The sequence below is a fragment of the Arachis hypogaea genome, chromosome 13 (genome assembly GCF_003086295.3).
Source record: "Arachis hypogaea cultivar Tifrunner chromosome 13, arahy.Tifrunner.gnm2.J5K5, whole genome shotgun sequence".
In the NCBI taxonomy this organism is placed as follows: domain Eukaryota; kingdom Viridiplantae; phylum Streptophyta; class Magnoliopsida; order Fabales; family Fabaceae; genus Arachis; species Arachis hypogaea.
Genome location: NC_092048.1, coordinates 39,741,105 through 39,754,465, shown reverse-complemented (window position 1 = coordinate 39,754,465; position 13,361 = coordinate 39,741,105). Strand labels below are relative to the sequence as shown.

Here is a 13,361-nt window from a genome sequence, read left to right as displayed (position 1 = left end):
TATAATTTAAAAGTTGATTATAATCATGGACGATTGGTAAGATGGTAATTATTTTTGTTACAATATCCAATAAAAATTGAATATATTAAGGGTGACAAAAATGTTATTGCAGATACATTAACAAGAGAATGGAGTTCGTCTACAACGCATTAGATCAAGAAATTCAGAAATACGAACAAGAACTCGAAAAATGCAAGCATTGTCAGCAAATAAGGACACAGATCCAATCCCTCAAGAAGGCCATCAAAGCAATGAAATCAACACAACAACCAAAACCATCAGAGCTCAGCCAGCTAAGCGTGGTGGACAAATCAGGTGAAGAAAAAATTCCAGAAAATAAAACAATTCCTGAAATTATCAAAAAATCCACCAAAGATAAAAAATATTATGTAACTTATAATGGCCCATGAAAGGAGTATATGATGCCTGGGAAAAAGCAGCACCATTTACACATCAATCAAGGATAATTCATAAAGGAGGGTTTTTAACACTGGAAGAAGCAAAGGAATCTTTCAGGGAATATGAAGCTCTTCATCCAGAGCAAACCCTAAAAAGAGCAGATAAAGCTCCAATTCAAACCTAGAGAACAGGGATAATAAGAAACATTCCTACAAGGGCTGAAATCAAAGAAAAGAAAAGGGTCTGTAGATCAAATCTCAGAGAAACCCTTAATATAGTCCTGAACTGGACTGAAGAAAAAAGAGCAATTTTGGGATATTATCCTATTGCCAAAGAACAGCTAACAAAGCTGGTTATATTTCCAGATGCATCCCCATCGGACACCTATCAGTTTTTCCAGTATGGATTAATTGATACAATTTTAATTTTTAATGATCTAAAAATTATTAGTGAGTTTCCTGCAGGATTCGTTGATGCAGTGAAGAGATTTAAAAATATGATTGACAATGTAAATCCAAGGGATATATCCCTAAAATTTACGAACAGTCAACCTATTTTTAATGAAGAAGAAGAATGCTTGGTTCCAGCACACCAAGTAATATTCATGTCCGTCTTCCCAGGAAATTTTCAACCAATTGATCAAGTTCAAGATTTAACAATCTACAGTCATGAAGGAAGGCTAGCCAGCACACTAGTAAGGGTCTTCGAAAGAACTCAAAAGATAACAAGGGAATCTCACACAAGAATTAATTATAAAAGCAGAAATACTTTGCTTGTGTCTAGTAAAAGGAATGAAATTGAAGAAAGAGAGATGAGACTCTTAGTGGAATTTGAATCAGCATTCTACAACTTATCTGGACTCTTAGAAAAGCTCCCTGAAGGGATAAAGAGGAATCTCTACTATTTGATAAAAGACAGAGAAGACCACAAGTGCCAGCTATGCGTCTCAGAGTTATCTGAAGAAAGCAATAATAAAACGGAATCAACCCACATGATAAAGGAAGAAGACAACGCATCTGAAGGTCACAAAATGAAAGAGGAAGACAGCACATCTGAAGCATCTCTCAACATTATTGCATAGTGACGTAAGCGCTTAGGTCATAGAGCACCAACAATGTAGCTGGTGCAAGATAATAAACAATGACGTAAGCAATGACGTCATAAGAAGGGTAAGGATGGGAATTGTCCATCAGACCCAACCATTATAAATAGGTTGCTTAGGCAATTGTAGAAGGCATCAGACAATAGGAAGCAGGAGGCTAAGAGTACTCATATGCTAGGAGAGCAAGGAGGAAGCTGCCGAGGCGATTCTATAGTCTGAGGAAGAATCCCCTTAGGGAAAAATAGTTCTAAACTCCCCTCTGGAGTTAGTATCTACAATCTCCCCTCTGGAGATAAAAACCCCTTATGTAAAATATACTGAATAAAGGAAGTTTTTCTCCAGAAAGGTACATCTTCATTCTAGTCTTTCAATTATGAATTATTTAGAAAGTTTAGAATTAACAGAAGAATCTGATTATTATAGATTAACTGCTTTATTAGATAATGAAAAGCAGGCTGTTCTAAAAACAGAATTAAACCTCAAATCAAATGAAAATTTCAATAAACAAAATCTTTTAAAAGAAGTTTTTAATAGAAAAAATATAATATACTATGGAAAAATTCAACTTGAAGCTCCTATAAAAATAAAATCTGCCAATGGAGAACTTGAAATAGCTTTGATAAATAATGAAGAATTGAGTAAACAGATTGAGAAAATTAAGGATCAACAAAAAAGATCTAAAATTGGATGGATTCATATTAGTACTATACAAGTCTTAATCAAATCTACATATATGAAAGGAATTAATTCACCAATAAGTTTAGCAATCTATGACAAAAGAATTACTGATGACCCAATAGATCAAATAATCGGAATTGTTCACGGAAATTTGGCAAACGTAAATGTTAAATTTAATGCCCATCTTGGATATGCTATACCTTTATCAACTGAAAATCTTGGGAGATCTATAAGTTTGGCTTATAAATTTCATAGAAAGAATCTAATGGAACAAGATGATGAACCATTTTCAATTACATATGCAATAAATTATGCTTTAACAAATAGCCATCATAGTATAATATTTAAAAACAGAGAAAGAATTTATGTCGATGAATTATTTCAGAAAATTGTAAAAACAGAAATACCAAAATATAAAGCTATTGAAAACTCAGTTCTATTATTAAAAGAACCATCAGAAAAATTGGTTTCATCAAATTTTCAAATAAGAGAATCTAAAATTAATAGTCCTTTAAGTTTATCTAAGTTAAAGATTAAAGAAGAAAATTCTGAAATAAAAGAATTAACAAAAAAGGTCGAAAAATTAAATGAAACCCTAAATACTAAATTATGACCATAAATAAAGAAGAAATATATGTAACTTATCAAGATAAGAAACAAGAGCTCTTTGAAAGAGAAAATCGTTTGAATTATTTGTAATTTTCTGAAATAAATCAAAGAGCATTTGAAGCTCTAAAAACAATCTATGAGAAGTTAAAAAGAGAAGTTGAAGAGTTAGAAAAATTAATAGAATCTCTAGAAAATAGTGATGAAGCGATGATAGAATTTGCAGAAATTCTAAAATAAATAATGAAGCATGCAAAGATTGAAAGACCAGAAAATAAAATAAAAAGAAAAAGAGCGAAAAATTTAAAAAGTAAAATAAAGGAGTATAAAGGGAATTAAATAATCTTCAGATCGAAATTGATGATCTCATAATAAAAAGGATAGAAATAAGAATAAATATAAACAAGTTGGAGTTAAACTTAAAAAATTTATAAATGCCTGGAAAATCATATTATGACTTAAAAGAATTAAAGCTGTTGAAAGAAAAAATGGAGAATGAGGTTGAAAAATTAAAGAGATATTTAAAAACAACAGAAAGTGTAGAAATAAAAGAAGTTGTTGAAGATTTGAGAAAATATATTCAACAAAAAGACAAACAGATAAAAAATTTTATAAACAATAATCCATGCAAAAAAGACTATTATAAACTAAAACAAGATTGAAAAACTATAAAAATCAGAATTATAAAAGTAACATATTTCAATTCTATACAAATTATAAACTTATTCGAAGTAAAATATGAAGAGTAAAAATTGGTATCAGAGCCAAGTTAACGATTAAGGGTAACACTTTTTCTTTAAGCAACACTTTTAGTGACACGCTTTTCAGCCACAAAAAGACAAAAATCTGTACACCCACATCTGTACACTATAAGGCCCCTTAAAAATACGTATAGCAGAATGGAAAGTATTTGCTCTAATAAATAATAACAATCAATATGGTTACTATGAAGAAGAAGATGGTGAATCTATTAGTGGCTGACATGATCTAGAGAAACTTGAACAATGAACAGCTGCTTTAGTATTTGTAACCATGCCTTTATGGAGGAAATCCGGCTTCTCGAATTCATCATTTTCATGTCTGATCTCCTTAAGCATTGCTGTTACATCTTTCATGGCATGCCTTTCTTCTGGTAAGGATTCACACGTAAGAGAGCCGCCACTCCAAGAATTTGAAGCATCTCAGGGATCCTTGTTCCACATTGCACTATGTGTGCACCCTCTGGAATCCTGTTATCTGTTCGCTCCATCCCTGTTAACTATACACATCGCTTTTCTCTGTGATCCTCAAACTGTATCCATATTCTGCAGTTTCACAATGAATACTACTCATAAGGCACAACGAATACTAATTCAAAAGAATATGTTAAGTCAATATATTTGGATTTAGAAGGTAAGAGAATTTGTATACTCACCAGGAGCTATGTATCCATAGTTAAGAAATAGGTGTAGCAGAATGGAAAGTATTTGTTTTTTAATTCACCACTAGTCTCCGCAAGAACATTAACCCTCTATCACGCTCAATAATCTCCCTATCAGAGAACAGCATCACAATCTAATCTAAACATATTCTAAGGTTCTTTATCACATGAAATGGTGTTCCATCACTCATACAAAATCAAACTATATATCTATATGCCAGCCACGGCCAATTTCTCACTGCTATAATTCAAAGCATTTTCATTGTCTTCCTCTCCGATTAGTCTCAGCTGTATATCCATAGGCCCTAATCTAATGATTAATCTCATACAGATTCGCATAAACAAATTAGTTAGGGAGGACCATCACAAGCAATTATTATCTATTAGTAACCTTTGAAGTTCCACATCGACTAATGCAGCACAGAACCCAATGTTTATCACAATTCTGACAGGAGTGTATAATTGCCGAGTTGGGTCGCGCTAACTTGTAACCCGTGCGGGGCCTTAAGGGGTGATGGAACATGGTTCTGGCTACACTTGGTTGGGTTGGTGGCTGCAGCTTAAGTGTCCTGGCTCCTAGACTCAAGGGCACTGCGCCAGGCTGGCTTCACAGAGCAGCGAATACTATATAGATTATCCAGTATTGTAATCCCTCTGATTCATTGATATAAGCTTCATAAATACCTCTAATCTGATTAGTTTTACCATTTTACATTTGAGTGTGCCCCCAAATTTTTTCTTTTAATAATTTTATGTAAACTTTATTCTAGCCCTCCTAAAATTTTTATTCTACTCTCTTTTTATTGTGAAATTGATTTTTAGCCTCTTCCTAAATCTTCGATATAATTTTAGAACAGTATCACAATGCAATGTAAACATATTCCAAGGTTCTTTATAACATGAAACGTGTTCTACTCGTATAAATCAAACTATATATTTGCCACAGTCAATTTCTCACAAATAATTCAAAGCATTTTCCTTCTCCTCTCCAATTAGTTTCAGCTGCATATCCATGGGCCTTAATCTTAAACTTAATCCCGTCCACATTGGCATAAACAAATTAGTCGGGAGGATCAACTCGAGTAATTATTAGCAACCTTTCAAGTCTCACATAGAGTAAGGTAGCACAGAACCCAATGTTTATAGGCATTCTAACAGGACCGTGTAATTGCCGAGTTGGGTTGCGCTAACCTGTAACCCGAGTGGGGCACTAAGATGATGGAACATGGTTCTGGTGATGCTTGGTTGGGTTGGTGGTTGCACCATGCTGGCTTGCCTACTCCAAATTGAGAGTATTGTATGGTATATGAGTTTTTTTGCTTATTGGATTAAAATCAGGATGTGAACAATTTCATTAGCTTCTGTATTGAAAATTTGAGATTAATTAAAAGGACTGCTATAAATAGCTCATGGTGATTGTCCTGAATGCCAGTGATAGTTCATAGTTAACTGAATATGTCTTGTGATGCTGCATTATTTTAGAATCTTTGTTCTAAATTGTAGATGCAATTTTTGACAAGATAGTCGATCTTCAATATATGGATTAGTTTCAATTGCTTCAACATATGGACTTCTCAAATATGGTTCTCGTTGCTTTTAGTGCTTAATTGAGTTTGTGAGTGTGCTGCAGTTGCTACTTTACATGTTCCTTTCTCATAATAACAAAAGAATATTAGAATTAAGTGCAAAAAATTGTCAATTTCCGGAGTCTAACTTTATTTACACAGACATTTATTTCACTTTAAGTACAGCAAAATAAAAAGCTGTATCCAATTTATCTAAAAACTACATCAAAATGATATGAGAAGCATTTGTTTACTTCTTAATTCACCAATAATCTCTCCAAGAACATTCACCCTCTTTAAATCTGTGAAATCGTGCTCTATCGCGCACAATGATCTCCCTACTATAAATTTTGGATATAATTTTTAGCATAGCATGACAATCTACACATATTCTAAAAGGTTCTTAATTACATGAATTGGTGTTCCATCTCTTGTACTAATCAAACTATATGCCACAGCCAATTTCTCACTGTGAAAATTCAAAACATTTTCCTTGTCCTCGTCTCCGATATCATGCAACACAAGATTAGTCTCAGCATCATATCCATAGGCTTTAATCTTAAACCTGATCTCGTCCAGCTTCATATAAATCTCTTTTGAATTATCTTTTTAATTTAAAAATTTAAAAATTAAAAAAAATAATTTTACAAATTTTTAATTTATGAGATATTACTAGACTTTATTTTATTTTTTTATTTTTTATAAAAAAATTAATTTTTTATTTTAAAAATAAAAAATAAAAATTTAGTTTATAAAATTTTAAATATTTAAATATATTTTTTGTTTTTTATTCACCGAATAATGCTGCACCTAAACTACGATGTTCGGACCCTTGATTTTTTTATTGTTCGACATTTTCAAAAATTTAAAATAAATTAATTTCAAATTCTTGAAATTTTTTATTTTTCTACTTTTTGTAAAAAATTATTTTTTTAATTTAGAAATTTAAAAATTTATAAGAAGTTGGAGTTATGGAAAGAAGTTTTAGAAGTGTATGGTCTGCGCATAAGCCGTAACAAGACGGAATATATGGAATGTAAGTTCAGTCCGAGAAGGGAAAACCCTAATATAGAGGTGAAGATTGGAGAAAACACCCTACGAAAAGTTATAAGTTTGAGGTATCTTTTGTGATCATAGGATCCAAGCAGGGTGGTCAAAATGACGGAGTGCATCTGGTTTTATATGCGACAAAAAAGTGCCTTTAAAACTTAAAGGTAAATTCTATCGCACCGCTATAAGACCGGCTATGCTTTATGGTACGGAGTGTTGGGCAGCTAAAAGAAAGCACGAACATAAGCTGAGTGTGGCAGAGATGAAGATGTTGAGATGGATGAGTGGTCATACGCGTTTGGATAAAATAAGGAATGAAGATATAAGGAAAAGTGTTGGAGTAGCACCCATTGTGGAAAAAGATGGTTGAATCGCGTCTTAGGTGGTTTGGACATGTGAGAAGAAGACTGATAGAACATCCAGTTAGGAAGGTGGATGAGATGGAAGATAGACAAGGGGCAAAAGGCAGAGGAAGACCTAAGAAGACCATCCATGAGGTGGTCAAACGAGATCTACATGTAAATGGTCTCTCTGTAGACATGACACATGACAGAGCACAATGGCGTCGTTTGATTCATGTAACCGACCCCACTTAGTGGGACAAGGCTTTGTTGTTGTTGTTGTTAGAAATTTAAAAATTAAAAAAAAAAAATTTTATAAATTTTTTATTAATAGATATTGTTGGACTTTATTTTATTTTTCTACTTCTAATAAAAAATTTAATTTATTAATTTAAAAATTAAAAAAAATTATTTTTTTATTCACGGAATTGTGCATCTTGCCATCTATCTCTGTGTAACTGAATCCCGGTACCTTCTTTACATCACTATTTTTCATGGTCTCCCTCACCCTCCCTACATCATGCCACCTCTGCACATTCGATAACAAGACGATATCCCCACTAGCATTAGATCCCATCTCCACTAGTTTCTTCGATGCAATCTCTGCCATCTCCACATTCCCATAAGTCTTGCTAGCCCCAAGCAAAGTTTGCCAAAATACTATATCAGGCATCATAGGCATGGAGTTTATAATATCATAGGCTTCTTGGAGCCGTCCTGCTCGACCCAACAAATCAACCACAGTCCCATAATACTTAACATTAGGCTTCACCCCACACTCAATCATTGTATCAAGCAATCTAACCCCTTCTTCCACCAAACCAGCATGGTTACATGCACATAATGCAGAAAGATATGATACATCATCAGGAAGCATTCCTTCTAGAACCATTTGATCCAACAGATCAAGTGCCTTATATCCATCACCATTCATTGCAAACGCCATGATCATCGTGTTCCAAGTGATTAAAGTATTCTTGCAACTCATCTTATTGAAGACCAAATAAGCTTTATCGACGAAATCACATTTTCTATACATATCAATGGCTGCATTACAAACAATCCCATTCATATCCAACTTCTCATCCACTATGTACCTGTGAACAATCTCTCCCTGCCTCACAGCACCCAATTGGGAACAAGCCGAGAGCGCTTCAATAACAGTCACCTCATCAGGCCTCCAACCCTCTTTGCCAAATTGCTTTGTGTTTTATTGAATAGCATATCAATTATATATATAGTACCCTACTTAACAATTAACTACCTGATTTTCTAATTGTGGTAATGCAAGATATTTACAGCTAATAAAACGGGATACACCAAATCAACTAAAAACGGAAAGGAATTTGTTTTATAATAATTCCTAATATTTAGCCGTGACATATGTGGCTTGATATGCATCAGATTTCATTACCCCCCTCAAGTTGGGGCATGTAAGTTACTAATGCCCAACTTGTCCAACATTGATGCGAATGAATGGGAGCTCAGAGCTTTAGTCAAGATATCTGCAACCTGAGATTTTGTTGGGACATAGGAGGGAAGGATGAGGCCCTGGATGACAGCATCACGAACAAGATGACAATCAACCTCAATATTCTTAGTACGCTCATGAAAAACAGGGTTCTTAGCAATATGAAGTGCTGCCTGGCTATCGCATGAGAGAGGTATGGGTTGCGTGTGGGAGATCCCGAGACTCAAGAGCAGTTTCTTTAACCATTTGAGTTCACAAGTGGTATTAGCCATGGAGCGATACTCGGCTTCTGCAGAGGACCGTGACACTGTATGTTGTTTCTTTGTTTTCCATGAAATTAGTGAGTTGCCAAGGAGAATAGCCCAGCCAGTGAGAGACCGACGAGTAAGAGGGCAACCCGCCCAATCAGAATCACACCAAACATGCAAGATAAAATCGTTTTCCCGGCGCAATAAAACACCTTGCCCAGGCCGACCTTTTAGATAGCGAACAACTCGTAAGGCAGCCTGCCAGTGTTCTTCACGAGGCTGGTGCATGAACTGAGAAAGAATGTGAGATATATTGAGATAAAGTATGGTGTTGCACAGAAAATTTATCGCATGACATATATTGAGATAAGGGATAGAGTGGACCTGAGGAATGTGATGGAGAGGGTGAAGAGATGGACGGGTTTACGATGATAGTGTTGATGACAAAATCACGCAGCTTGATCGAAGGGTGCTTTACTCAGTGTCCACGACCCAGAGGAAGTTCAGAGAGCGTGGTGGTGTCGGTAGAAAGAGGCACATCATTTGAGACAGTTGGTGAGGGGCTGCTGGTTTCGATGAGGGGTGAAGCTGTCCTTGTTGGGTCTGTATGTGGAGATTCACCTCCCCCAACAACAACAATGGACTCGTCATTGGAATTAGTCTGAGGAAGGACCTCCTCGTGATCAAGTGTGGGCTTATTATTAATGGGCTCCAAAAATTTCTCCTCATGCACTAAAGAAGTGGAAACCAAATTTTCTTGGGCCAAACACGCAAACGGGAACTCGGTTTCTACAAATTTGACATCGCGAGATATAAATAAAATATTTCTTTCCATATCATAAAGTTTCCATCCTTTCTTTCCAAATGGGTATCCCACAAATGTGCATGTACGAGTTCGGCTGGCAAATTTATCACCCTTGGTTTGTTGATTGTGCGCATAACACAATGAGCCAAAAACTCTAAGATGATTATAGTCAGGTGGTTTTCCATGTATCATTTCAAAAGGAGTTTTCCCATTAAGAACAGATGATGGTGTTAGGTTGATCAAGTGTCCCGCAGATAAAACACATTCTCCCCAGAATCGAATGGGCAAAGATCTTTGAAATCTCAGTGCACGAGCTACATTAAGGATATGTCTATGTTTTCTCTCCACCCTTCCATTTTGTTGGGGTGTCCCAGCACAAGATGTTTGATGAACAATTCCATGCTGCAAAAAATATGGACGCATACAGATGAACTCGGTCCAATTATCACTGCGTACTTCTTTGACTTGTTTATTAAATTGTCTTTCAATGAGAGCAAAGAAATTAATCATCACACTTGACACCTCCCGCTTTTCACACAACAAATAGATCCAAACTGCTCTTGAATAATCATCAACAATTGTTAAAAAATAAGATGCTCCGCAAGAAGAGGGGGTACGATAAGGTCCCCATAAATCACAATGTATTAAATCAAAAGAATGTGTTGCATGAAAATCACTTGATGAAAATTTATCTCGTGTTTGTTTAGATTTTTCACAAACTTCACATAATTTATTATTCTCTTCAGATTTACAACCACCATTCAAATTTGGCAATATTTGTACCACTTTATAGGAAGGATGTCCCATTCGCTTGTGCCAAAGATCGATACTACTCTTCTCTTGGGTTTGACATGCTGTGAATTTGCGAACACCACGGTACATGTAGAGCCCATCTCTTTGTTCACCCGCTCCAATCAGCATCCTCGAAATGAGGTCCTGCATAGCACAAAGCTCATGAGTAAATAGTACAGTACAATTTGCATCCTTTGTTAATTGTGATACTGAAATCAAATTGCATCTTAGTTTTGGCACATATAAAACATGGGTCAATTTAAGCCCTCCATCAAGAGTCACCGTTCCCTTTGTATTGGCAAGAACTTCTTCTCCATTTGGTAGCCCCACTGTGCATCCTTCAATACGCTCTAGGCCCCTTAGATCTCTTGAATTCTCTGTCATATGGTTAGAGGCTCCACTATCTATAATCCACACAACATATCCTTCCTTACCAGTCATGCTTTCAGTTCTACTTCCGTTGTTGCCATTTAGCATCTCTAACAGCGTCTGCCATTGTTTTTGGCTAAGTCCAGTCACTGCGCTTCCTCCTATTTCTTCTTCATGGTTACTTGATTTTTCTGTTGTGGCTTGTGCTGTGTTGGCACGTATGACAGCCCCCCCTCGCAAGCGTCCTCCCTGCTTATGCGAGGTCTTGGTGTTGCTTCCCTTTTCGTCTCGAGATCGATCTCCCCACCATTCCGGATACCCAATCAGTTGAAAGTACCCCTTGATCTCGTGTCCTGTTCTTCCGCAGTGAGAACATACGAGTGGCTTTATTTCATTTCGGCTTTTGTGCTTGTACCCAGTGTGTACTGCCAGTCCCATTAAGCTTCCTTTGTCTTCCCTGGTTCTGTTGATCGTCTTCATTCTCTCTTCCTGTACCAAAGTTGTATACACCCTGTTGAGAGAAGGTAGAGGATCCGTTGCGAGAATATTGGATCGCACTGTGCCATAGCTTACGTCTTCTAACCCCATTAGAAATTGATGCACCTTTTCTTCTTCCCTTCTCTTATCTAATCATGACCCAATGTCACACTTGCAGCCTCCGCAAGAGCATCTAAGCACTGGTTCATGGTTTGCCAACTCATCCCAAAGAGTCTTCAGTTTTCCATAGTATTCCACCATAGCCAGTCCTTGTTGTTTGCACTCGGCAAGTTCAGCTTTCAATTGTTGAATTCTAGGACCATTCACGATGGAAAATCGCTCCTTGATTTCTTCCCAGAGATCCTTTGCATCTTCAGCGTATGAGATGGTGGAGCGCAGCCGTGGCTCAATCGTATTTATCACCCATGAGACAAGCATGGATTGAACCGTCCACCAATCCTCCATTTCAGATGCCCCTTCTTGTGGCTTCTTGTGAGTTCCATCTAGAAACCCCCACTTTCTCCTAGCACGTAGCGACACCTTCACAGCTCGAGCCCATTCTTCGTAGTTCTCTCCTCGTAATTGCACTTGTGTGATTACATTTCCAGGATTGTCGCTAACGCTCAGATCATAAGGCGATGGTCCTTTGTTGGATCCATCTTCGTCCTTTTTTGAATCCTCTCTTTTTGGAGGAGTCACACCTACTCCAGCCATTTCAGCGGCGGAGGTCTCTTTTGTGTGATGATTATCAGAGCCAACCTAGCTCTGATACCATGCCAAATTGCCTTGTGTTTTATTGAATAGCATATCAATTATATATATAGTACCCTACTTAACAATTAGCTACCTGATTTCCTAATTGTGGTAATGCAAGATATTTACAACTAATAAAACGGGATACACCAAATCAACTAAAAACTGAAAGGAATTTGTTTTATAATAATTCCTAATATTTAGCCGTGACATATGTGGCTTGATATGCATCAGATTTCATTACTCTTCCTTCATTCTATTAAACAAATCTATAGCTTCATTAGGCCAGCTTCCCTGCGCCAACCCAAATATCATCACGTTCCAAGACGCTATGTCTCGTATAGACATTTCATCAAACACCTGCTTGGCAGCATCAAGATTGCCAATTTTAGCATACACATCCAACAAAGTGGTGACCAACAACACATCAGCATCAAACCCAAAACGCAGAATCTGAGAATGTATCTGGGTACCTTCAAAAAGTGCCAATGCACGAGTGCATGCCTTGAGTGCGAAGGAACACGTTAAAGCATCGATCTTTTGGTGGCTGCGTGAAATGGTGCGGAACCACGTGATGGCGTTCGTGGGATTTGGACTTTGTGCGAGGCCTCGAAGGATGGCGTTCTAGTCATTGGTTTTGGGAGCGTTAACTTGCCGGAAAATTTCAGCGGCGAAGGAGAGGTTGCCGGCGGCAGGGGAGAGGGTGCAGAGCTCAATGAGCTTAGTTCGTGAATGGTGGGATTGGAATTTTCCAGTGGTGATGAGATGGGCTTGGAACTGCTTGATTTGAATCAAGGTTCTGAGAACCGGACCGGTCATCAAATCGCTCTCGTCACTGATTTACTGGTTTATTGGTCCAACCGGTGATTCAATCAAAAAAACCGTTCTAGAATAGATTAATAAATAAATTATAAATAAACATCCTAAAATATAATTATAATCTAATATAAATCATAGGATTAGTAACAATTGAATGTAAAGGGACCTGATGCTGTGGAACACTAGCAGCCACTATTGCTATATTACCAGCTGAATTCCTGAATTGAATAGGAAAAATAAAGTGAACATTCTAACAGATCAACACTCAACAACACAAAGTTTCCAATATAGAATAGTAATCATTAATTGGCCCAAGCGAGAAATATTGTAATTTGATTTTGGCATAGTTCCCATTTACATTCATAATTATTCATGTTGAGAGTAAACGACACTATTAAAATTATCAAACATTTAACACCATAAGCATCTTAGTATTGACACAAAATGATTACAGTCAGCACATTGA

At 36.5% G+C, this 13,361-nt stretch overlaps 2 protein-coding genes across 2 annotated transcripts; both read right to left on the bottom strand.

The window, feature by feature from the left end:
• Positions 1-6,151: 6,151 nt before the first annotated feature.
• Positions 6,152-9,168, bottom strand: LOC112733722 (pentatricopeptide repeat-containing protein At1g34160-like). The gene is made up of 3 exons (XM_025782765.1): positions 8,674-9,168; positions 7,603-8,362; positions 6,152-6,375 (listed from the first exon to the last, which is right to left on the bottom strand). Exons 1-3 carry the CDS (start codon positions 9,166-9,168, stop codon positions 6,152-6,154), a joined length of 1,479 nt encoding a protein of 492 aa, XP_025638550.1.
• Positions 9,169-11,476: 2,308 nt separating this feature from the next.
• LOC140177576 (uncharacterized) lies at positions 11,477-12,037 on the bottom strand. Its single transcript, XM_072210703.1, has one exon. The coding sequence runs from the start codon at positions 12,035-12,037 to the stop codon at positions 11,477-11,479; it is 561 nt and encodes a 186-aa protein (XP_072066804.1).
• Positions 12,038-13,361: the final 1,324 nt, after the last annotated feature.

What these genes read in the sequence shown, in the direction of transcription:
- LOC112733722 (XM_025782765.1), bottom strand. Translation starts at nt 9,168, where the DNA reads ATGCACCAGCCTCGTGAAGAACACTGGCAGGCTGCCTTACGAGTTGTT. An exon ending in ATGTCCCAACAAAATCTCAG is followed by an intron (nt 8,363 to 8,673) that starts GTTGCAGATATC and finishes TAAAACACAAAG; the next exon opens with CAATTTGGCAAAGAGGGTTG. An exon ending in CAGTTACACAGAGATAGATG is followed by an intron (nt 6,376 to 7,602) that starts GCAAGATGCACA and finishes TAAATTAAAAAG; the next exon opens with ATAATTCAAAAGAGATTTAT.
- LOC140177576 (XM_072210703.1), bottom strand. Translation starts at nt 12,037, where the DNA reads ATGGCTGGAGTAGGTGTGACTCCTCCAAAAAGAGAGGATTCAAAAAAG.